Consider the following 26,799-nt stretch of genomic DNA (forward strand, 5'->3'; position numbering starts at 1 on the left):
GTCAAGATGTGGTGCTAACATAACCTCAAGATGTGGTGCTAACTTAACCTCAAGATGTGGTGCTAACTTAACCTCAAGATGTGGTGCTAACTTAACATCAAGATGTGGTGCTAACTTAACCTCAAGATGTGGGGCTAACTTAACATCAAGATGTGGTGCTAACCTCAAGATGTGGTGCTAACCTCAAGATGTGGTGCTAACTTAACCTCAAGATGTGGTGCCAACATAAACTCAAGATGTGGTGCTAACTTAACATCAAGATGTGGTGCTAACTTAACCTCAAGATGTGGGGCTAACTTAACATCAAGATGTGGTGCTAACCTCAAGATGTGGTGTTGACCTCAAGATGTGGTGCTAACTTAACCTCAAGATGTGGTGCCAACATAAACTCAAGATGTGGTGCTAACTTAATCTCAAGATGTGGTGCTAACTTAACCTCAAGATGTGGTGCTAACTTAACGTCAAGATGTGGTAATAACTTAACCTCAAGATGTGGTGCTAACCTCAAGATGTGGTGCTAACTTAACCTCAAGATGTGGTGCTAACTTAACCTCAAGATGTGGTGCTTACCTCAAGATGTGGGAGTGATGTTGAACATTAGATAGATGCTATAGGTTTGTAACATATTGGTCTGTGTGGAGAGATAATTCCTTAACTAGTTACATATGAATAATGGAATGGGAACTTTTTAAAGTTAAAAGCGCTAGATAAAGACACCAAATATAGCAAGACTGACATCTATGGTTTTTTTTTTTTTAAGAACAGCTGTTTTATTTTGGGTTAGGTGTTGCGTAACATTACAATTAAGTTTAAGGTGTTATTTGTAATTTGTAGTGTTAATGTGTCACATGCAGGTCACAGGTTAAGTTGTTACAAAAGCTATATGAAGGCTAAGTGTTAAAGTGTTACTAATAGGCAGCAGGCTATATGAAGGGTTATGGTTAAGGGCTTTTATGAAGGGACAAGGTGTTATTAGTAGGGTTAGGGTTAAGGTGTGACAAGTAGGGTTAGGTCTATGGTAGTTTAAAAAAAAAACAGAATGGTTAAGTGTGGCAATGATCATCTTATTAAAGAGGAGCAGTGTCTGACTCATCAAGGAAAAGCGCAAAAGCATCTTGCCTTAACTGCTTTATTACTTTAATGCACGATAAGATTTTTTAACAAAAGTTTTTTTTTCAAACCTAAAGGTCCATGGGGTAAGTGATGTAGAGTTTACCTGTTTCTGTGACCATATAAAGGGGTAGTGTGGTCAACACTATGCCCAGTCGCCTTTACTTTCCCAAACGTCCGCTAGGTACCCATCAGAGCTGGATGGACTCAGGGACGTTCTACATACTTGAACTCAAGACTTTTGGGTTTGTAGTCGTATGATCTAATATTTGACTACTCCGTCCCAATAATTCATAATAAGGTTACACACAATACACACAACCCCCCCCCCCCCCCCCCCCCCCAACAAGTATTGGTCAAGATGCATTTCCCTGATAAATCAAGCTATCGCTGAACTTGACTGCCATACTTTTGCTGCACCCTCAAGACTTGAGCTAATCACACAATTTTATTTTGTTGCAACCCCCCATGTAGATGAATGCCATCAAACTGCCACCAAGGGGGACCCATAAAGGATAAAATCTACAAGATTTATCTCCCATATTAAAGTTTCTACACATCCCTATGCTGGCCTTACTAGATCAATATTCAGTCCTGGCATTAAACAAGCTCAGAGATCAAGATAAAAAAATCAAACTTACTCATCTTCAGTCACAAAAAAAGTGAAAACTTTACAGTAATTCTTGACTTGTTACCATACATGTCTTCATCTAGTAGGTACACTCATAGCCTTAAAAAAAATACAACAAAGGGAAATAATAATAGACAAAATAAGGGACACTACACCCAAAAAGTTGTATGAAATAATAACTAAGTTAAAAAAAATTAATGTAAATTATTTATTTAAAAAATAAGCCATATTTTGTTTTTTAAAAAGACAAACAAAAGAAGAATTGAATTTCACAGACGAATGAACAATAAATAAAAAGACAATTGACATTTCTAAATAAAAAACATGGAAGAGTTAAAATATTTTACTAGATCAACAGGGAAACGGTTGTAGAAAATATTTTATATTGGAAGCTATACTGTTACAACGATGATTTTATTTTTTTTTAGCATAGAGTCCATAGTGGAAACAATCTTATCTCCATTAGGATTTAGCTGATAGTGTGACACAAGCTTAAGTTATTTAAAAACAAATCCATGTCACCTTTAATAAAAAGAATTTTTTTAAATAAAATAAAATAAAAATAATAAATATATTATCCTGTCTTTTAAAATGTTTCAATGAATGATTAATTGAAAGGTATTTGAAAAACTTCTGTTACTGTTATTTATCGCTATAATGTAACCTTTATTGTCAATGACTATTAAGATAAAAAGTGCCATTAAGCAAATTTACGTTGTATTTTTTCAAAAACAAATTAAATTAAATATATTCCTAATTAACTTTGATAACTTAGTGGCTATGCTCTACGTGAAAACAATTACTAGCCAGGCTTAGCACTACCTCCCTATGAGCATCTAAAAAAAACCTCATGTTTTTGCAGCTAATAGTTTGTAATAATAATTACAGCAACCTCTAAAATCAATAGATCCTCATATTTTTTCTATTACATATTAGCAGAAAAAAGATAGTTACCCAGTGTAAAAGAGAGCATTTTAAAAATGTAATGCCCAAGACTTTTATATATCTGTAAAGAAATTTTTAAATTTTAATATCATTAAGGTATCTCTAAAAGTGTTAACGGTAAATTTAACAAAAAAAAACTAGGAAAAAAATGTAAAAAAATAAGATATTAGTAAACCACCTAGAAAAGCAAGTAAAATTGGTAATAAAATTAATATAACATCATATTTCAAAAGCAAATAGAGGAATTAGTTCAGAGAATGAATTTTAGTGTTTAACAAGTTGATTAACTTAGCAGGAATCTAAAAATGACTTGCCTATAAAGTCATGATTCAGTAAACTCAACTCTAATGCTATGCTGTAGAGTTGGGCATTTATTTGGGTGTTTAAGTGTGTTCTTCAATGAAGTACTGTAAATATTTAATTGCAAGCTGTTCTACAAATTTGTTCTTGCTAGCAGTTCTACAAATATTTTCTTGCAAGCTGTTCTACAAATTTGTTCTTGCTAGCAGTTCTACAAATATTTTCTTGCAAGCTGTTCTACAAATATGTTCTTGCATGCTGTTCTACAAATCCTGCATGCTGTTCAAAAATATATTCTTGATTGCTGTTCTACAAATATGTTCTTGCATGCTGTTCTACAAATCTTGCATGCTGTTTAAAAAATATGCTCTTGCAAGCTGTTCTTCAATGTAAAACATTCATCAGGTTTTGTTTAAAATAGACTTGTCACAAATCAGCTGACCCCTATGGGAGTGACAATCATTTTATCATTTTAGATAAATGTCTGTCAAAACCTATGAGAGGATTTAATCTGCAAGGGGAGTTAACTAATAGTATGAAAGGGGATTCAACTGAAGTGAGTAGTTTCTGAGTGAATTTAATAATTTTTCAAATCTAACTCTAATTTTTACCTAATTATACCTGAACAAAAGAATACAACTCCTATTCGACCCACCCCAGACAGTTTCAACAATTACAATGTAAGATAATTACATGAAGAATTACTCATATTACACACATTTCTATTTCATTTGTTTGTTTTTATTTTATTTTCTGACTAGAATCTAGTTAAATTAAAAAATTATTAAATTAAATATACATCTTTTATTTGAATTTCAAAACAGTTTTTATTTAAGTTATGAAAAACTATTAGCTATAATATTTTATTGAGATTATGAGGAAATATGATCCCTACATAAATATTCTTTCAATAAAAAAAAATGAATTATATGTTTGATATGGTCAACATTCCAATTAAAAATTTTAAGCCACAACATTATGAACAAATCTGACTGTTATTACTCATTTTAAACAGCCATTTTAAAAATAAAAACATCGGTAAAACTTCTTTCTGTGGGTTGGTAAGAAATGTCAAGCTACTTAAAAAGTAATGAAAATCTTAATTTCAACTTGAGGTTTGTTAGTTAGGGACGGCACAGTCAAGCCAGATGTCATTATAATTAATTAAAGAATTGTTATTTTGGTCTTCAGAAAATGTATACTGGGAAAAGACATCTAGTGCCTTTCTATACATCTATATACAGATTTTAGAATTGTTATCTTCATATTTCCTTGAAAGATATAATATATATATATATATATATATATATATATATATATATATATATATATATATATATATCTCTCTCTCTATATATATATGTATATATACACATATTATATATATATGTATATATACATATATATATATACACACATATATACACATATATATATATGTACATATATATATATATATATATATATATATATGTACACATATATATATATATATATATATATATATATATATATATATATATATATATATATATATATATATATATATATATACACAACACACACAAACAGATCTGAGAGTCATTATGTTCACTGCTCACACAGAGATATCATGTGACCTGTACACCTTGTTTCCCAACAGCCCATGTGTTATGCAATCGTTTCTAACATATGTTACTTCATCATCCACCCCCTCACACCTTTGTTCGTTCAGTTTCAAACAGGTGTTGTTTAACACAAAAGGGGAAGCAATTGGTTAAAAGTTTCTATTTAGTGTCAGTATGTTAATGAACTGAAGGGCAGACAATTACAAATATTTTCATTGTTTTCTAATCATCCTACTCCCCCCAGTGAATTACCAATTTTTTTATACTAAAAGACAATGTTCTGCATGAGAGTTTCTGTGCAAGGTGTTTAGACACCATAGGGTGGGTGATTGAGGGGGGGGGGGGGGAGAAATAGAAAAAAAAATCAATAATTTATATAGAAAATAGTTACTTTAACAAGTGTCTGAAAATAAGATATTCATGCAAATAATTTAACACTAAATGTTGGCAGAATCCCATAGCACCACTCTAATATAGTACCACTCTAATATTGTACCACTCTAATATTGTACCACTGTAATATAGTACCACTCTAATATAGTACCACTGTAATATAGTACCACTCTAATATAGTACCACTGTAATATAGTAGCACTATAATATAGTAGCACTATAATATAGTAGCACTATAATATATTAGCACTATAATATAGTACCACTATAATATAGTACCACTATAATATAGTACCACTATAATATAGTACCACTATAATATAGTACCACTATAATATAGTACCACTATAATATAGTACCACTATAATATAGTACCACTATAATATAGTACCACTATAATATAGTACCACTATAATATAGTACCACTATAATATAGTACCACTATAATATAGTACCACTATAATATAGTACCACTATAATATAGTACCACTATAATATAGTACCACTATAATATAGTACCACTATAATATAGTACCACTATAATATAGTACCACTATAATGTAGTACCACTATACTATAGATAAAGGAAGAGTTAATAAGTGTAATAAAAAACAAAGCCTCACCTAGAATTTAGCTTGGGAATCAGTTGCTTTAACTTTTTTAAGGATGCAAAGGTGTGCTGAAAGTACAGAATATACAAATGTATCAATTTTATGAGTGACTAATATTGTGCATCTGCTTGTTACACATACACACACATATAAACAGGCATGTACACACATTTTGGCTTTATTAAGTTTTATTTATATACAAAATTGCTTTCAAACGTAAACCAGCCTCTTCATACAAACATCACAAACATCACTGTGTTGTGTCTGAGAGAATAATAATAAATAAATAAAGTTCAGTAAAATAAATATAACAAAAATATTTATAAACAAGTAATGTCATTTTGAACAACTGTTATAGTGCTTAAAATATCATTAAAAATTAAAATCGTACAATTTCTACCCAAGTTAGTACAATATTAATGTCTAGGTAAACCATACAATTTTATTTTAAAACAGATGAGACACTCAAGTCTTGGCCTGTACATTAACGTTCTACCACTAAAGAAACAAGACTGTTAATTATTTTTTTTTTGTGAAACTTGAGGTGGGTTGTAAATAAAATATTTTAAACAGCACTCTTGACACTTAGTAGCTTTAACCAGTACCCAATAAAACACAACTCATAACCTCATGAAAAATACCAAGTGAAATAGTATACTTCAAGGGACAATAACTCTTTCTGTTTGACACAAGCTTAGTATTAGCTCCCTTGGGTCTTGCTTAAATTTCAACTTGTATTAGTAGAGATGTGTGAACAAAAGCAGGGACTATTTTTTTCAACTGACTTAAACCCATAACCAGTAAACCCAAGTCATGACTGGTATTTGTATGAAATGTCAACCCACAATGATAGATTTAAGTACCAGAGAATTTCAGTCTCACCATCCATTAAAATATATACAACTTTAACAAAAATAACTACATTTTCAAAACTCTATTTGAATTTTTTTTTAAAAGCAAATTAACTCAGTGTCTCATATGTGCATAAACCAAATGTATAAAGTAAATGTATAATCAGATGGGTGAATACATTTTAGAATAATTAATTTCTGCTAATGGATATATTCATAAGATGACTTAAAAAACATTGACTGTCAATCACTGGTAAAGCAGAAAGAAAAAATTCCAAGGGGCTTGGCATTTGATGAAGTAACCAACCACTAGCAATCCCATTCATTAAACACACTTGAAAAATAAATAAAAACCAACTTAAAAGTGTTCAGTCTCAAAGTAATTATAACCTACCACCTTTAATCAATAAATGTAGTTAGTGACTAATGACTTTGGAAGTAGTAATAATTGAAACTAAGATCATTAGTAACTTTTCATTTTATCCGCTAAAAAGATGGATAAAAGAGTTCTACAGCAAATGGGTACTTTAACATTCTCTTTGTGAAGCTATTTTTTTCTAGCATGGTCCAACCATATTGGTTAGTACAAGGGGGATAAGTCATAATAAATGACTTGTTAAAAGTAGTTAATGCAAGGGAGATAAGCGATTATAAAAGCGAGATGTTTAAAACCACTTTAGAGACACATCAATTGATTTTAAGTTTAAAATTTTAAAAACAATTTTTTTTTTAAATGAAAGAGGCTTAAAATGTTAGTAAACATAAAAGAAATACAGAGGAAGGACAGGCCTCACTGAATAAATTAACACAAGTTTAGAGATTTTTTTATCAGACAGGATATTCTAATAAGCAGCATAATGACCCTAACATAATAGAAAATGTCCAAGTTAAGAATACATATCCAACTGTCTCAACCATCCTCCGGCATTACTCAGAAAGGTACAAGATATGAATAATTCAGCAAAATCCCAGAACTAAGTATGGGGCCAATCACCTTAAAGTCTAGATTTGTTGGGTATTTCAAGAATACAATGTTGTGTTTTATGAGTGGTATGCTTTGAGAATGTGAACAAATTAATCCGCATCAGATCAAAATTAGCAACTACAATAAAGGCGACAAAATAAATACAATTATATACAAAGATTTGTGTGGGATCAATAATACTAAATCATGTATTGAAGTATTTTCATTCCCTATATCAACTAGAAAGGGGAGTCACTCTAAAAATAAAAATAAATTTCATACCTCACATCCAGTTTATTTCTTAGACTTCTTGCTGGTCCTGACTTTCTTGAGTTTTGAATCTTCAACAGACTCGGACTGCTCGGCCTCAACACTTTGTTGGTCAGCATTCACCTCGTCAGAGTACTCTTTATCCGAGGAAATAAAGTCGTCTATTACGGACAACTTGCGTTTCTTGAAGGCATTTTGATCGTCTTTGTTGATCTGAAAACATTTTGTAGAGAATTTCAAAAGCAGAACTAGAAAGCTGTCCATATTTATTTTAAAATGTATCAAAACTGTTTCTTAATATTTTTTTTTTTAAATGCATTCACATCCATCAATTGGATGTTGGTCTGAAGTTACTTTTAACTAAAAGGCAATAAATATTCCAGCATTGTTATGCATGTACAATTTTAGTTAAATAAATCAAGGCGTTTGTAGTCAGGGGAGATTACAATGACAGGTTCATGTAACGTTACCTTCTCCTTTGTAGTACACTGTACTGAAAAAGTTTTGAAAGGAAGTACAAAAATGTGTATTCTAAATACACAAGATACAAGCGCAAATTCTAAATATTGAAACTGTTCATTCTAACAAAGTCCAAAGATTATTTGTGTTTGGCTCATTTTTTTTACAATTAACTGTTATGGGCTAGTGTTTTCATGACATCGTGTGTTCTAGTATTTAAATGACCTCAGGTGTAAGTATTTAGTATGATCTTGAGTAATATGGTAACTAGTAAAACCTGATCTATATTTAGTAAAACCTAATGTATTCTGGTATTTAACATGACCTCAGTGTCTTCTGATATTTGGTATGACCTCGGATGTTCTGCTATTTAGCATGAAAGAAACACTGTCAAGGACTGACAACACACTCAAGGTCCAAGTTTGTTCTCCTTGGGCAAACACAAAACCCACCCGCCATTTTTTTAACTTGTCTCTAAGGAAGTCATTCGTTTGCAATTCAATGACCTCCATCTGCAGTTCATCTGGGGCAACCGGCCACATTTGCTTCAATTGAGGTTTAAAACAGTCTAACATCTTCTGCCTTTGAATCCTAGTCAGAAAACCGCTACTGAAAGTGCAGCTGGGAGTCCTTGATGATCTCGCATGCAAATGTTGTGGGGAACTCAGCTATTGCTTCAGCCGTGAAGATGTCACACTGCTGAAAGTGCGTCAAGTTGTTGCCCTGTACTCATCCATTGCAATTGAAAAATTGCGAAACTTGTTAGCAGTTTTCACTATTTGCAGAGCCGGCGTTAGGGGTACGCGGGGCCTATGGCCAACCATCCGCGCGGGGCCTTATATTTTTTTCATTGGTGTATAATTAAATAAAACATGTACAGTGAGGCGTTTTTTTTTTTCTTCTCAACGCGAATTAATATTTATAACGATATATATGGTATTTTTAAGCTGTTTATCAATGTCGTATTAACATTAAGACACTGATTAACAAATAATTTGTTTACTTAGAAGTGCTTTTGAAACGTTGCTTGTTTCTGATAAGGCTTTTTGTTTGAAAAGTAAAAAATAAAACAGATATAAGTTTGATACACGCATTAAAGAGACGATGAACGTCAGCTTCAAACCTGATTTTTTTACATTAATGTTTATTTATGAAAATCTTACCAGTACGTTCACAAACGAAGATCTACTTTTCTTCCCTTTCGTGACTGGAACTGTTAGCAAGATTCTGTAGGCGATCGCCGTATTGGGAAAGGAATCCCGAATACTCCAAATGTACTGAAGGCACTGTTTGGCTGACTTAATACCTTCGGGCACTTTGAAGCAACGTTAAATCGGTCCACAGTGGCAGGTGATAGTATCGACATTTTCTCAATTTATCGAGTGTTAACAGGGGCATTCAAAGTGTGTGGATGCCGGGGAAAATAGCAAAACATTGATAGATTTCGGAATAAGCTCGAATCGTGAAAAACACTGTTTACAGCTATCGATATCCAAAGGAAATGACTCTCAAATGTAATCACGGACGCTCAGTAAGGTGGAACACTGGGGGGGGGGGGGGGTGACAGTTGGTGGGGTGAGGTGAAGCCCGTGAAGGATAACTGTACATTTAAATCTATGGGATGCCAAACCCTAAAAAAATCAGTTCGGGTCAAACGTTACTGGATCTCTGACCGCAGCCATTCAAGAGAAGGTGCGTGTGTATAGAGCGTCCACGTATTACATTACAGGTTAAGACCGCATTCTCACAAGAGAAGGTCCGTGTCTATAATTAGAAAGTGAACCATGTTATTTATGAGTTTCGCGATGGCATGCTCGGACTGCCGGTAATTTAGACGTTTTAGAAATCAGGAGAACTTTACCATAAAACAGTCTCGGCCCGATGTATCAAACAGTATAGACTTTATAATTTGTTTAGTGTGCCTACACTATTTTAAAACAAGAATCACTATGGCCTTAACTATTATACTGAATATCCCTACACAGAGGCGTAGCGGGGGGGGTGCGGATCGCACCGGGTGACACCTTTTAGAGGGGTGACACCATGGCAAAAAATATAGAGAGAAAAACTTGAGGGGGTGCAAATCGAAAGTTTGAGGGAGGTGTGTGTGTGGGGGGGGGGGGGGGTGCAAATCGAAAACTTGAGGGGGGTGCAAATCAAAAGTTTGAGGAGGGGGGGGGTGCAAATCGAAAATTTGAATTTTTTTTCCCGGGAAGGGTCGCTACGCCTCGGGAAGGGGGGGGGGGTGACACCATTAAGTGCCGCACCGGGTGACACCCGACCTCGCTACGCCACTGTCCCTACAATTAATTAAAATAAACATGTGCTTAATTACTTTACAAATACCGTTAAAGTTTACCAAAATGAAAATGGACATAATTACTGTATAAATGCCCTTCAAAAATATAAAAATAAATACAAGTATAATGTATTTAAAGATGACCTGACAATATATAAAATAAATATGAACATAATTACTGTATGGATGCCTATCAAACGTATCGTGGTGAATATGCATAAAAGATGTTACACAAAAGATGCCCATACAGTGTATAAATTATGATTTTAGGGATAAATACTCTGGATTTCCGGGGCATGTCCCCATCCGCTCCCACCCCCTCCTCCTCTGCAAGCCATCATCAGGTCACTGACTGTTTACTACAGGCACCCCCGCCTTCTCACTAAAAAAAAAAAAAAACGTCTTCAACGGTCTGCAAACAATAGGGTATCTTTTTACGCGTCGACCGTGTCAGCGATGTGTGACACTAATGTCTTTCTTTAGAATAACGGTCTGTACCAGTCCATGTAGAGGATAACTCACTAACATCAGCCGTAGCCTCAGTTTTAACATCCAACAATTTCGGCCATTTAGTTTTTTTTTTAAATTTAATTCAGCAAAGATTATTTAAGTTTACAAACTAATTCAGACAACAATGGCGTTGCTGAAGCGCGGGGCCCCTTCAAGCGCGGGGCCTAGGGCGACCGCCCCGTTTGCCACCCCCTAACGCCGGCTCTGACTATTTGAGTCACAATCTTTTCATCAATGTCTGCAACACGGAGGGCAACGTTATTTGCACCCAAAGCTAAAAATTCAAATTATTTTAAATTTTATGGGCAAAGTTCCTCAGCCACCTCTAACAAACATTTTTTCCGTGAACAAAAAGATCTCCGCGGGCTGGATGAGAGGACCTCGCGGGCTGGATGAGAGGACCTCGCGGGCCGCATGAGGCCCGCAGGCTGTAGTTTGGAGACCCCTGATTTAGCATGACCTTAGGTGTCCTGATATTTAGTGAGACCTTAGGTGTCCTGATATTTAGCATGACCTTAGGTGTCCTGATATTAGCATGACCTTAGGTGTCCTGATATTAGCATGACATTAGGTGTCCTGATATTAGCATGACATTAGGTGTCCTGATATTAGCATGACATTAGGTGTCCTGATATTTATCATGACATTAGGTGTCCTGATATTTAGCATGACATTAGGTGTCCTGATATTTAGCATGACATTAGGTGTCCTGATATTTAGCATGACATTAGGTGTCCTGATATTTAGCATGACATTAGGTGTCCTGATATTTAGCATGACATTAGGTGTCCTGATATGTCCTAAAAGTAAAACCTGTTCTTACCTCACAAGTTTTTTGCAAAATATTTAACTTCTCTGGGAATGCTTTTATTTTGTTGTCGCTGATGTCCAACTTGAGGAGTTTCTTCATCTTACAGATGTTGTCTGGCAGCTCTTCTATCAGGTTGTCATGGAGATCAAGCTCCTCAAGGTTCTTCATCTTGTTTACGATAACTGGCAGTTCGGCCAGGTCATTTTCTGAGAAGTTTAGTTTTCTCAGCCTGGAGAAAGAGATGTTTTATTACAATTTGTGAGAAGTTTAGTTTTCTCAGCCTGGGGAAAGAGATGTTTTTATTACATTTTGTGAGAAGTTTAGTTTTCTAAACCTGGTGAAAGAGATGTTTTTATTACATTTTGTGAGAAGTTTAGTCTTCTAAACCTGGTGAAAGAGATGTTTTATTACATTTTGTGAGAAGTTTAGTTTTCTAAACCTGGTGAAAGAGATGTTTTATTACATTTTGTGAGAAGTTTAGTTTTCTAAACCTGGTGAATGAGATGTTTTTATTACATTTTGTGAGAAGTTTAGTCTTCTTAACCTGGTGAAAGAGATGTTTTATTACATTTTGTGAGAAGTTTAGTTTTCTAAACCTGGTGAATGAGATGTTTTTATTACATTTAGTGAGAAGTTTAGTCTTCTAAACCTGGTGAAAGAGATGTTTTATTACATTATGTGAGAAGTTTAGTTTTCTTAGCCTGGAGAAAGAGATGTTTTATTACATTTTGTGAGTAGTTTAGTTTTCTTAGCCTGGAGAAAGAGATGTTTAAGCCAGTATGAGCTAAGCCTAGTCTGTCAGTGAATACATCAAATCACATGTTAGCTCCGAGCTAAGCCTAGTCTGTCAGTGAATACATCAAATCACATCAAATCACATGTAAGCTTGGAGCTAAACCTAAGCACATTTTCTCTATATAATTAAAAACATCACTCCACCTGACAATTACACACTTTTCTATCAGTTGAATAAACTCAGTAGCTGTGGTGTCCTACCAAAGATGTAGCTGAGAGTAAACTCAGGCATGTCCTACTCAGATGTCCTACTAAAAGTGTCCTACATGTGGGTAATATAGGGGTGAATTACATGGATACTTAACACTGTCCTGTTGAGATGTCCTACATGTTCATCATACAAATATGACCTAAATGGATTTCCTTCAGAAAAACAACTATTATAGACAAGTGATGCATTTTCATGCATGACTGCATCTACCTCTATTCTTTGCTAACAGAGAATAACTTAAACTGAGTATTAAATTGTTTTTTTTTTCTGAAGAAGGGAAAGATTTTGATAAACTATGCGAGATCAATATATGATTAAGAATAATTTTAGCGAAAAGCATGAAAAAAATCAATAACAGAAAGGAAGTTGAATTCATGCACATTAATTCTGTTAGTAACATTAGCTTAAGGTACTGAATGAATGTAACACTAATTATGTTAGTAACATTAGCTTAAGGTATACATGCAACACTAATTCTGTTAGTAACATTAGCTTACAGTACTGAATGCATGCAACACTAATTCTGTTAGTAACATTAGCTTACAGTACTGAATGCATGCAACACTAATTCTATTAGCAACATTAGCTTAAAGTACTGAATGCATGCAACACTAATTCTAATAGTAACATTAGCTTACAGTACTGAATGCATGCAACACTAATTCTGTTAGCAACATTAGCTTAAAGTACTGAATGCATGCAACACTAATTCTAATAGTAACATTAGCTTACAGTACTGAATGCATGCAACACTAATTCTGTTAGCAACATTAGCTTAAAGTACTGAATGCATGCAACACTAATTCTAATAGTAACATTAGCTTACAGTACTGAATGCATGCAACACTAATTCTGTTAGTAACATTAGCTTACAGTACTGAATGCATGCACCACTAATTCTGTTAGTAACATTAGCTTATAGTACTGAATGCATGCAACACTAATTCTAATTGTAGCATTAGCTCACAGTACTGAATGCATGCACCACTAATTCTGTTAGTAACATTACCTTACAGTACTGAATGCATGCAACACTAATTCTAATAGTAGCATTAGCTTACAGTACTGAATGCATGCACCACTAATTCTGTTAGTAACATTACCTTACAGTACTGAATGCATGCAACACTAATTCTGTTACTGTTGGAACATTACCAACTTATGTCCCCACAAAATGACAGTCTTACAGCAATTTACAACTATTGGTGACAGTTGACCCTGTCTACAGGTTTATCCATGTTCAGTGTTGGCATTCATAGTAAAGAAAGAGGTGAGGGACTTGTGTGACAATGTGTGTTTTTAAGAAAGAGTGACATAACAGTGTTGTATTTTATTTAAAAGCGACTTTTGAAAACTAAATTTTATCAACTGTTTTGGTGTCCAAAATTCTCTTCTGTAAGTTTTTATGAAAATTAATCAATGAATTTAACATTCACTAGGGAGTTTTAATTTTATTATATAGGCCTACTCAGTGTTATCTCAGAGATAAGAAATTTTCTTACCAAGGGAAACGACTCAATTAAAAACTACTTAAAATCATCCTTGCTTGGTTATTTCCCTTTACAAAATGAAACGGGATCGGTCCGGATTAAGTGCGTAAGCCATTGGATTGAAGCAATGTTAAAAATATTTCTTGGCTTATTTTTGCATTTTGATTTCTTTTTTTCTTTAAATTAAGGCTGCGAAGTGGTAGACCACACTGTTGTGAGCTGACAAAGACCTAGGGTCAAAACGTCCATAGTATTTGTAACTGTCTTTAACTTGTGAGGTAACTGTTTTATTACTAACTATTCAGAAAGTCTGGAGTTAGAGCTATTGTACATGTCCTGCCCACCCAGGCTTCAGTCACAGTGGGGGTTAGTGCTGACCACTCAACTCTACTGTGCTTATGTTGTAGAAACTGGTAAGTTCTATATTTCATCTGTCCTAAGAACTGTCAGTGCTTTAATTTTTTCCTTAGCATATAGCCTATTATTAATGTGTAGCAGTTGGGTAACTGTTTATATTTTAGTGTAAATATCTTTGCAAAATAAATTATTAACAATGTGTAATAGTGGGGTACTTGAGGCTTAGGGTTTATATTTTAGTGTAAATTTCCTTGCTACATAACTTATTAATGTGCAATAATGCGGTAAAGGTTTATATTTTAGTGTAAATAACCTTGATATATAAATTATTAATGTGTACTAGTGGTGTTAAGGTTTATATTTAGTGAAAAGGTTTAATCCTAAAAACATTTGTAACAGGTTCAAAACCATACCGGCAGAGGTAGGCCAGATCCTCCGGAAAGTTCTCAAACTTATTGACGGATAAGTCCAGGTTTAAGACAGAGCCTAAAGCGTCCACTTTAGCCTCGGGGAAAGTGTTCAGTTGGTTGTGGCTGAGGTCCAGATTGATCAGGTGATCCAGACGGTTGAAGGACTCTGGCAGTTCCATTAGGACATTGTGGGACAAATCCAGGTAGTTGATTTTGCTCAGCTGAAGAAAGAATACATTAAATTGGCATTAATTACGGTTTTGTTGGGTTTAGAATTTCATATAATAGATAAGATTGGTCCTAGGAATAATTCTATCAGGTCTGTAGGATGTCTCTAATGTACTCTTTTCATTGAAACTGATTAATTAGTTTGATATTATAAACATTTACTGCCTTGTTTTAAATTCAATGTATTTATTCGAGTGCCTGTGGGTATACAATGTTTTTGTTTATCTTCTGGCACAGAGACGAATAAATCCAAAGATTTTCTGACATATGGAGCTGGCCACATACAAGTGACTATACGAAAAACATGGACGCTGCCAATCTAATCCACACACTTGCAGTGATTGGTCTTGTGCTTTATTTAAGGTCATTGCAAAAGCAAGACTCACCAGAAATTGCAAAAGTTTAAATTCAAATGGTATTTATGTTGGAATATTTGGCAACAACACATCTACACCCATAAATTTACCACCCAAAATTGTTGCTTCTACAATATTGTGCATCATCAATTTCACTGAAAGTCTTGTACAGTTGTTTGGTTTAATAATCGAATATTGTGCTCCATGTCTCTATTGTATGGTGCTCTTTAAAATGAATGTAGGCGCCATTGTAGAGGAGCCCAGGGTGCTGCAGGTGACCTGATCGCCGATCCACCGATGGATGCACCTAATTCTAATTAGTGATTGGTTGTAGTAGCACAACATATCCAAAGTGTATCACACTTTTTTAATTAAATGTAGGGGCAGAAGGACTGATGAGTGGAGCCCAAGACTCCAAATCACACTATGCCGGGATGACGCCCCTCCGAAATCAACATTTTTCTTTGCAAAACACCTGTGTGGGAGCATTCTCAACAACTTTCCAAAGTTTTATGGGGACTGGATGACAAACCCACAAAAAATTATTTAATTTTTATATTTATAGATATATATGTATGTATGTATCTTGATATACGTGTGTTTGTGTGTGTATATGACTATACACTATAAAGTATCCTACCTTGGCCACATTCATGGGGACTTTAACAATTTCATTGTGAGAAAAATCCAGGTACTTCAGTTTGTGCATCGTGTCTATGGTGATAGGAATCTCACTGATTTCATTATGGCTGGCATCAAAATGTTCCATGTTCTTTAGATTGCCAATCTCTTGAGGCAATTCTTTGATCTGTAGAAAGGGAAGTTGATATTTTATTACTCAAATGTTTTACATCAAATTTTTTTTATTCATGGGATGGTTACTGAAAGTAAAACCACAGTACACTAGAAAGACTTAAAAAAAAACTTTTATTAGGATGTTTAAAAAAGCAATTTATCAGTACAATAAATTTTTTAAAAAGCATTAGATGATTATTTACCAGTAAAATGATTTTAAAACCAATTAGATGAATATGTAATAACTAATTCGTGGGATGGTTATTGAAAATAAAACCACAGTTCAGTAGACAGACTATTTTTAAAAAATGTATTAAGATAAAATAATTTACCAGTAAAATGATTTAAAAAGAATATTAACCAGTTACATGATAAGAAAAACAAAACCACCAACCTATAAGATAATAACTAAAAAACAGAATAACGAGATAGTGATTCTATAAGGAAATTCGTACTTTATTTTGGGAGATCTTCAGGACTTCCAATAATCTGAGGGAACAAATCCCTTGGGGAAATGCATCCAAGTTGATGTTTCTCAAATCCAAGAAGGTCACCCTTGTTACATGGTGACTTTCTCCTATCCGAGCAAGGGCGCATTTTGGGGTCTCGCTGTAGGGGGTCAAGGGGTTATTCGCTATGTTTATCACCTGCAAAACAGAAATAAAGCACATTTATATAATTATTCCACATATATGAATAATATTATATGCTTAGAAATTTTCTTCCTGTGAATAGAAGAAAATATGCATACATATTTTTTACTCGAGCTTGTATAGATTAAATTGAAAGGTGAGATGGGTTTTTGTTGTTACCATCACAAAATGTGGCTGGGCATAGTGCTGACCACATTATCCTTTCATATGTCAGGGTCCCTTCTTCTTCGTTCTTAATTTTTACTGTTGGAAGGGATCGAACTGTATCTGCCAGAGGGATTGAACTTGAGACTGGTTCGAGTTTAACAACCATGAGCTTTTACCAACTCGACCACGCCTCCAACACAATTAAGTATACGTGTCAACTGGTTATGCGCCATTGTGGCCATTGACTCCGATTTTAGCCTGCTTTTCTTTTTGGATTTGCTTCCATAGCCTTTTTCCAACCAAGAACAAACTACAAGGCAGCAGTTGTTTATTTACCATCAGGTTAGAAAGGTTACTTAACTTGTACTATTTATTAAGAAAGATATCAACTCAATAATAGTTGCTCACACTACATTTTTTTTTTATCTTAGAAAACAGATGAACATACCTCCAAAGTCTTGTTAAAAACAACTTCAGTTAAATTATTGCTTGACAAATTTAAATCCCGAAGAAACTCCATGATCTCTAAGTTTTCAGGGAGGGACATGAAGCCATTGCCTGCCAGGTTCAGGATTTCCAGAGTCCTCACACGTCGCATATCCTCAGGGAGCTGTTTGATTCTGAAATTAATCCAATCCACAATTAGGTAGCAATTCTATAGAATTTACACCACACAAGAATGGATTATGAATATTACAGAAAAATAGCAGAAAATTTTGAAAGTAATCAATTGTGGCGCCCGAGGGGCTAAGGGATAATTGACTGATTGGAGAATAGAATAAAATGTATCAAAATAAAGCTAATGTCAGTGTGGTCAAGTCAGTAAAGCACATGGTTGATAAACTGAAAAGTCCCGAGTCAGATGTGAGGTACAGCAACTCATCTAGGAGAGACAACTCCAAAATCAAACAACTGCTGCCTTCCAGTTTGTTATTGGTTGGACAAAGGCTTTGGAAGCAAATCGAAAAAAAAAAGTCTGATATTGGAGTCAACGGCCTCAATGGTGCATAACCCGTTGACACATAATAATTGTGTTGGAGGAAATCCCATTCAACAATACAATTGAAAAGAAGAAGAATAAGAAAACAAAACAGCAGAATTCAATTATTAATTCACAACACAAAGCTATGCTACATACAAACTGTATTGCAGGTTACAAAGTGCACTATCGACTAATTGAACATAGCCATTACATATTTTTTTAATATGTAATTTAAAAATTATTTTATTCTTCCTATAAAAAGAAAAGGGTTAAAATATTATACATTAATACTAATAGATACATCTCATGCAAATCTTTTTTTTTTAAATTGTTTTAGTGTCATATTTTTCAACAAATTTATGATATATAAAATGAAAAGTTTGTTATTAACATACTTGTTATTCTCTAATTCAAGTCTACGAAGCAGCTGATATTTTCCAAATGTATCAGGAATTTCTGTAATTATGTTTTCCGATGCTACAACTTCTTTCAGTGAAACGATACTGCAAAAAAATATTGATGGCAAAAAGGAGGTCATATATTTTGTTTTTGATGGCTTTGTATCTACAAAGTATCAACAAAATGAATTAGGGGAACAAACAGTTAAACAGGCCACAACAGTTTTCTATTTGATAAAAAATATTGTTTTAAAATAAAATTCCTTCAAAGATGAGCTTACGTGTTCAAAGACTCTGGGATGGTATTCACCCGATTATTGGAGAAATCAAAGATGATGAGGTTCTTGAGTTTGCTGATGTTCTCTGGCAGCTTCTGTATCTTGTTCCGGGCTACCTTAAGTTCCTCAAGTGTTGGGATGTTCACCAGGACTTCTATGTTCTGTAGCTTGTTCCCAGACAAATCAATGATCTGGACAAAAAATAGCAGGGTGGCAGTGATACGACATATATTACATAGTGCAAACGCATGTGTGGTTTATTGTATTATTAGCGTTATAACTTATGCAGAAAGAAGTATTAAAAGACAATGAATTTGCATATATATATATATATATATATATATATATATATATATATAAATATATACACATACTTTAATTTTCTTTTTGCTTAATTTCTATTTTAAATATTTGCTGGATAAAAAAAATGAAACGTTTCTTATTAAAAATTTGGTAACTAGGAATAGCCAATGGTGCAAATGAATACTCTGTGTTGCTACTGGAATAGCACCTCTCACAATGGGGTTTAAAACCAGTCGTAGAGAAAATTACTTGACTGTTGAATGCCATCTTCCCATTCCCACTACCAGGCAAGTGTTTTGCCTAATGTTTGGCAGATTCATTATTTTGTATTTGAACGATAAAATAAATTCCATATTAACACGGGTATGTTTCCATTCTCCTTATTTCATAAATATAAAACTTTTTACCCATTTTCTTCAATTTAGTTTAAAAATACTGTGAACAGAGAAATGAGGTACATCATTTTCAGATTCTGTCAAATACTGAGACTGCATGAACTTGTAACATTAATTTTTAACATTGCATTTTGATTTAAATTGGCTTAAAAAACATTTTCAATCATTTCTGCTCCAACTTATTGACATTAATTTTACCACCATATTATGAATGTGGGAAAATCAGACTGCGTATCAGCTTTTTCAAACTACTAGGTTTTTACCTAATGCGCTAAAATAAATTTTACCTACAAAACTCCCATCGCTGAACTATTGCCTTGTATCATAGTACAACAGTTGTTTATAGAACAAAAAAATAAGTTTTACTCTTATATAATACAACTATGCATCAAAAAATCAACAGGGCATATTTAGTTTTGTAATTTTATTGTTAAAGCTAGTGATCTGGATAACTTTGTATCCACTAAGGAGCTTAAAAATACCTAACTTTCCAAGGAGCTGAAAAACACTTAATTTTAGAAAACATTGATCAGAAACAAACTTCATCTATTGAAGAGCTAAAACCACCTACACGCATGTCCCTTAAGTCAGTGATCTCTTCTGGGAGCTCCTCAATCTGATTGTTGGCAACATCAAGTTCTTGTAAGACTCTCAGCCGACCAAGATCGTTGGGCAATTCTGTTATGGCGTTGTCGTTAGCTATCAAAGTGGCCAAAGAGTACACCTGGAATTCGGCATTTTAAACTTCGAGATTTTAAAATTTGACATTTTAAAAATTGGACATTTTAAAATTGGACATTTTAAAATTGGACATTTTAAAATTGGACATTTTAAAATTTGACATTTTAAAATTTGACATTTTAAAATTTGAAATTTTAAAATTCAACATTTTAAAAAGCATCAAGTACTTTCTATCAACTGGATGAAATTTTTAAAAACATTACAATCTGATCTATTCTAATTTTAAAAGAAATTTATTTTTAACTTTAAAAAATCATCCAGCCGCAACAACGTATTGATATCAAAATGACCAGCAGTCAAAAAATGTCTTGGCATCAAAATGTCCAGCCATCAATATGTACAGCAGTCAAGAAAATGTCTTGGCATCAAAATGTCCAGCCATCAATATGTACAGCAGTCAAGAAAATGTCTTGGCATCAAAATGTCCAGCCACCAGTATGTACAGCAGTCAGGAAAATGTCTTGGCATCAAAATGTCCAGCCACCAATGTGTACAGCAGTCAAGAAAATGTCTTGGCATCAAAATGTCCAGCCATCAATGTGTACAGCAGTCAAGAAAATGTCTTGGCATCAAAATGTCCAGCCATCAATGTGTACAGCAGTCAAGAAAATGTCTTGGCATCAAAATGTCCAGCCATCAATATGTACAGCAGTCAAGAAAATGTCTTGGCATCAAAATGTCCAGCCACCAATATGTACAGCAGTCAAGAAAATGTCTTGGCATCAAAATGTCCAGCCACCAATATGTACAGCTGTCAAGAAAATGTCTTGGCATCAAAATGTCCAGCCATCAATATGTACAGCAGTCAAGAAAATGTCTTGGCATCAAAATGTCCAGCCACCAATATGTACAGCAGTCAAGAAAATGTCTTGGCATCAAAATGTCCAGCCATCAATATGTACAGCAGTCAAGAAAATGTCTTGGCATCAAAATGTCCAGCCACCAATATGTACAGCAGTCAAGAAAATGTCTTGGCATCAAAATGTCCAGCCACCAATATGTACAGCAGTCAAGAAAATGTCTTGGCATCAAAATGTCCAGCCATCAATATGTACAGCAGTCAAGAAAATGTCTTGGCATCAAAATGTCCAGCCACCAATATGTACAGCAGTCAAGAAAATGTCTTGGCATCAAAATGTCCAGCCACCAATATGTACAGCAGTCAGGAAAATGTCTTGGCATCAAAATGTCCAGCCATCAATATGTACAGCTGTCAAAATGTCTTAATATCGAAATGTCCAGCAGTCAAAAATATCATGGCACCAACAGGTCCAATTACTGCAATATCTTGGTGTTGAAAAGTCTTACTACCTACCCACCTCTCCTAGATTTTAAACTCATGAATTAGAAATACAGCCAAGTTTTCATACACTAGATTAATATTAAAAGGGAGTGAACAACGGTAACTGCTGCTTTATATTCTTCTGCTAGAGCAGGGGTTCCCAACCTTTTTTTACTCTAGAGCACATTCTAAAATATCGATAGGGTGGCGGGCACCACCAATTTTAAATCGACTAACTCCTTCGTTAATTTGTCATTTTCCCATAATTTATTTTCTTATTTTCTTATAGTCATAATGTATTAATAAATAATAATAATGTATTAACAAAGATGTTTCAAAATAATAAAATTATTTGGCATTTTTTTCATATTGCATACACACAGAGAAATGTATTTACAAAACATAAAGAAAGTAAACAAAACACATAAATACAAAGAAAATATTTAATTAAAAAATATAATAAAGTCAATGTGATCTTTGGCATTGCATTTCATTGGCCAGAGCTTCATAATTAGGAGCGTGTGACGATGATCCTGTTAGCAGACAATCATACAGATGCTCATTGTTGAGTCGAGATCTATATCTTGATTTTATTAAGGTCATGTTTGAAAACAATGATTCGCATAAATATGTTGAACTGAAAAATTATTCAAATGGCACTAGCCATTCCAGGCTAGCTTAAATAGTGCAGTCTTTCTCGCCGCTAGACAAGTTGGGACAAGTATCGAACATATTTAATAAACATAGGCAGTCAAAAAAAAATTAAACTGTAACAAATGAATAAAAATAAATCATATTTTAAAATAATGTTTATGAAAAAAATTCTGTCTCTGTCGAATAGTGAGAGGCGGGCACATACGAATCGTTCAGCGGGTGCCATGGCGCCCGCGGGCACAGGGTTGGGAACCCATGTGCTAGAGCTATAAAAATAAAGTAGGAAGAAATCTTTACATTTTTTAGAGTAAATGGTTAGCTACTTACAAATTTATTCATTTCTTCAAAAAGACTTGTCAGCTGGTTATGACTGACATTCAAATCTCGTAGGAATTTCATTAAAGTCATTTCTTGAGGCAATCTCTAAAAAATAATATTTCAATACAGTGCTTATTAAAACAAGATGGAGTTCATTTTTAAATTAATAAAATAATATTTCAATGATGAGAAATGTGGTCCTATGTCATCTGGTTTAAATGAGGGGAGATAATTCTGTTTACAACAAATCTTACTTAAACTACTTGTTTCACTTCATGTAACTGGCAAATTAAATTTTATATTATACTGATAATATAATGTTGTGATGGAAATGAATATTTTAGTAACTGTAAACATCAAAATTAAAGAAGACTAAAATTTTACGGTAAATTATTTCTTAAATATTCCACATTAAAACTTAAAAAATAATTATGTTGTAAATCACATTTTTTCTGAATAAAGAAAAACAACAACAAAATACTGAGAAACAAACCAATAGAATGGTTTTAAAACTTTTAAAAATTAATTCAAATAACTATTTAAGCCAGGGGTTTGCAACCAATCAGTCCAAAGTAAGAAAAGAAATTAAATAAAATATTTCGCCAATAGATTATTACAGCTGTATTAAAAATAAATTATTTTAATACAATATATTTAAACCCATAGTTATGCATACATTTCCGACACTATTTTCTTTGTAACAGTATCCTATAACAAATAAAAAAAGCGAAATGAAGCCTTTCAAAGAGTGACTGGTACAGTGGCGCAAAGCATACAGACTCCCTGGCTTAAAAAACACTGCGCTTACAACTAATTCATTATAAGACAAGTCCAGGTATGTTAATGTATACACCCTGTCCAAGTTGACCGGCAGAGTAACAATTCTGTTGTGTGAGGCATTTAACCAACTTAGGCCAGAATTTTTTATTTTAGCACTGGTGAGCGCCTTCATTCGGTTCCAGGAAAGGTCAACCTTAGCACGCACTTCATACAGGGTTTTGGGGATTTTTGTTATCTGAGGTGGATGAATGGATGTGAAAATAATTTAAGAATTAAATATAGCATGCATTTCATAAAAGTTTTCATAATTGGAAGTGTAAATATTTTAAGAATCAACTATAGTATATACTTCATACAGGACTTTGGAGATATTTTATCTGAAGTGAATGAATGAGAGTGTAAATATTTTAAGAACAAAGCTTAGCATGTACTTGTGCATAATACAGGGTTTTGATAAGTTTTCAATTACATTACATGAGAATAATTGAAGCACAAATATAAATACTTATACATTCAACTTTAAATTTAAACAGATTTTTTATTTATTTTTGTTACCCAAAAGTGGAGGTGTAAAACATTAGGTTTTTTAACCTAAGCATATAGGCCTTACTTTTTAGTGTTTGAAAATTACAGTTTGTTAAACGAAATACAAGGATTCAAAATAGAATATATATTCTAAAAGTAAAGTCACACTTTTAAGATATTCTGTTAATATCAATTATTTTGTAGTTGGGAAGAGTGTACCTGATAATAAGGATGGTGATTTAACAGCAATTGATCCATTTGAGATCTGACTTAATTTATAGTTGAAGTATTTGACACCTTACCTGATTTAAACGACAGTTGATTTGTTTGAGATCTTTACACTGGTTAATTGTGGCTGGGAGTCCTTTCAGTTTGTTATTCTCTACTGTAAGAGTGTGTAAATATAAGCAATTCTTTATAGTCTTGGGTACACTTTTAATAATATTATCTGATACGTCAACCTGAAAAGAAATAGTAGATTTTAACGTTTTATGTTCATATAAATACAATTAAAAGACATAAATGATTTTTAACTAAGATAAAACAGAAATTGATAAAAAAAAACATTTTTTATAAGTGTTTTTTTGGATTACTCACATATTCCAAAAACAAGCAGTTAAATAAAGTAGCAGGGATAGATGTTAATCGGTTACTGCGAAAATCCAGGCGACTCAGGTTCTTCAGCACTTCAACTTCAGATGGTAGCTTCTTCAGCCTGTTGAACTGTGCTAAAAATTCAACAGTAAGGGTCATGATCTCTTCATTTTTGAAAATCTCAAGAGGTAGGAGTTTGAATCCCACAGAACCAAAGTTAAGGGTAACCCTTGGCCCTTGCTTCGACAGATTGATTTTAATCAATTTCTTCAGTACGTCGTTGACTCCTGCAATAGTAGAGCCTGGGCCCATAGCAGTTGGGCCCTTATCCTTTTTTCCTTTGCCTGACATTTTAAATCACTATGCTAATGCTGTAACTTGTTACCAGTTTAATCAAATTTTCCAGAATATGTGGAAAAAAAATCTTTAAAATTTTAGATGAAACACAAGTTCTAGTTTGCTTTTACTCCCTTATGGTGTATGGTTATTTTTTTTCCTAGCCAAGATGGCAATAGCTCCTTTGCGTTCTTTACAATATAAATTTGGAACTGTTCAATTTGTTATTACAGTAGTCAGTAGATGATATTTCAGATGTTACGAATTGAGAGGAGGGCTGCTTTGTAGACTCTGTTGAAAGAATTTAATTTTTAATTTTAGTAATCAATTTTTTAAAAAAATGACAGAAAATAATACCTAAAAGGGCAAGCAATGAGAAAAAGTAAAATCGAGTAGCATTTTATAGAAATAAAAATTAATCCTACATAAAGCTCAGGTTGTTTACCGTTTACAGTTGTAAAAAAAATGTCCCTGCTAATTATGATACAGAAAAAAGCTAATTTGTGGACTTTTCTGTTGCTGATTGTTAATCCTAAACTGGAGCAATGTTTAATATGGGTCCCTAAAAAAATAAAAATAGAAATGCACAATCATGATAATGATAATTTTGTACATTATATAATTATAAGATGACATAAATCATAGTAAAGGCCTATTAGGAATTGTATCAGTTCAAGTTGTTTAGTTGGTCAGACACCGGTTCAGTTGATAGTTTTTAATGGTTTCTTCTTTTTCTTCGTTCTTAATTTTTAGCGTTGGGAGGTATCAAGCCTTATCTGCCAGAGGGTTTGAACTCGAGACTTTTTTTTTCGAATTTATCAACCATGAGCTTTGCCGACTCGACCATGCTTTTATCACAATTAAGGATTACATGTCAACTGGTTATGCGCCATTGAGGCAATTGACTCCGATTTCAGCCTGCTTTTCTTTTTGGATTTGCTTCCATAGCCTTTGTCCAACCAAGAACAAACTACAAGACAGCAGTTATTTGATTTTGGAGTTGTCTCTCCTAGAAGAGTGGCTGTCCCCAGCTAACGAGCCTCATCTGCCCGAGGGTTCGAACTCGAGACTTTTTGGTTTAGCAACCATGAGCTTTACCGACTCGACAATGCCGACCCCTTTTAATGGTTTGATTGTTGAAGTTTGAATTATTTATATTATAATGCCCCCCACCCACAACAGTTAATTGACCTAAATAATTAGGGGTTGTCTATAAATGATGTTACACTCCTAGGGGAGGGGGTTTGAAATGTGGCAATGTGTACCATGGGGAGGGGCAGAGGCATCACAAGGCAGGAGCGGGGCGTGCGGACCGCACCGGGTGACACCAAGACAAAATATATAGAAGAAATATGCTTTTTGATTTTTGCCAGTTTAATGAATATTAATTAGATTTAAAAATTATTTTAAGTTCAAATAGACAATCCTGAAAAGGTAGGGGGGAGGGGTGGGGGGCTTTGTCACCATGACACAAACCTGTTAACTAGATCTCTATATGCTATAACCAGCTGTATTAATAACTGATCATAGATAAACATCTTTATGTTAAAATCTTTAATTATATAATAATTAAAGCTATCAGGGAGGAAAAAGTTTGGCTGAATATTTTCGATTGATGACCAGGATGGGGTGACACTCTAATAACTAACAATAAAAAGGGTGTTTTTTTCACTGGAATTAATAAGTGGATTTAATAACGTGTGATAATTTACAGTACACCATTTCACAAAATGAGAGGGGGTGACACCAATAACAAGAAACTAGTCGCGGGCGATTTAAAACTCACTAGATTCTAGATCAAGATCTAAACTAGACTCTATTCTATATTATCTAGATCTATCTAATACTAGTCTAGATTCTGGTCTAGATTCTAGATCTAGATTCTAGGTCTTAAACAAATCATAGATCTATCTAGATCTACTAACGATCTGAAACTTACTACTTTTTTACGACTTATCCTAGACTTAACCTCCCCTCCCCTTTGTTTATATACATTTAAAATTGGGAGCG

At 33.7% G+C, this 26,799-nt stretch overlaps 1 protein-coding gene across 1 annotated transcript; it reads right to left on the reverse strand.

Annotated features, from left to right (window-relative positions):
• Positions 1-8,747: 8,747 nt before the first annotated feature.
• LOC131953638 (leucine-rich repeat protein lrrA-like) lies at positions 8,748-24,812 on the reverse strand. Its single transcript, XM_059316922.1, has 13 exons — positions 24,457-24,812; positions 24,162-24,320; positions 23,363-23,569; positions 22,564-22,659; positions 20,131-20,283; positions 18,865-19,052; positions 18,581-18,688; positions 17,652-17,823; positions 16,859-17,050; positions 16,249-16,416; positions 15,028-15,245; positions 11,774-11,990; positions 8,748-8,840 (listed from the first exon to the last, which is right to left on the reverse strand). Exons 1-13 carry the CDS (start codon positions 24,802-24,804, stop codon positions 8,748-8,750), a joined length of 2,319 nt encoding a protein of 772 aa, XP_059172905.1. The 5' UTR covers positions 24,805-24,812.
• Positions 24,813-26,799: the final 1,987 nt, after the last annotated feature.

Source organism: Physella acuta, unplaced genomic scaffold (assembly GCF_028476545.2).
Source record: "Physella acuta isolate Inbredline_101_S28 unplaced genomic scaffold, ASM2847654v3 ptg000935l, whole genome shotgun sequence".
Taxonomy (NCBI): Eukaryota; Metazoa; Mollusca; class Gastropoda; family Physidae; genus Physella; species Physella acuta.

Bases quoted from the DNA above. Each gene is read 5' to 3' on its own strand.
- LOC131953638 (XM_059316922.1), bottom strand. From the start codon at position 24,804: ATGTCAGGCAAAGGAAAAAAGGATAAGGGCCCAACTGCTATGGGCCCA. The intron at 20,284-22,563 runs GTAAGTAGCTAA...GCCGAATTCCAG, and splicing joins TTGAAGAAATGAATAAATTT to GTGTACTCTTTGGCCACTTT. The intron at 17,051-17,651 runs GTATGTTCATCT...TCTGTTTTGCAG, and splicing joins TTTTTAACAAGACTTTGGAG to GTGATAAACATAGCGAATAA.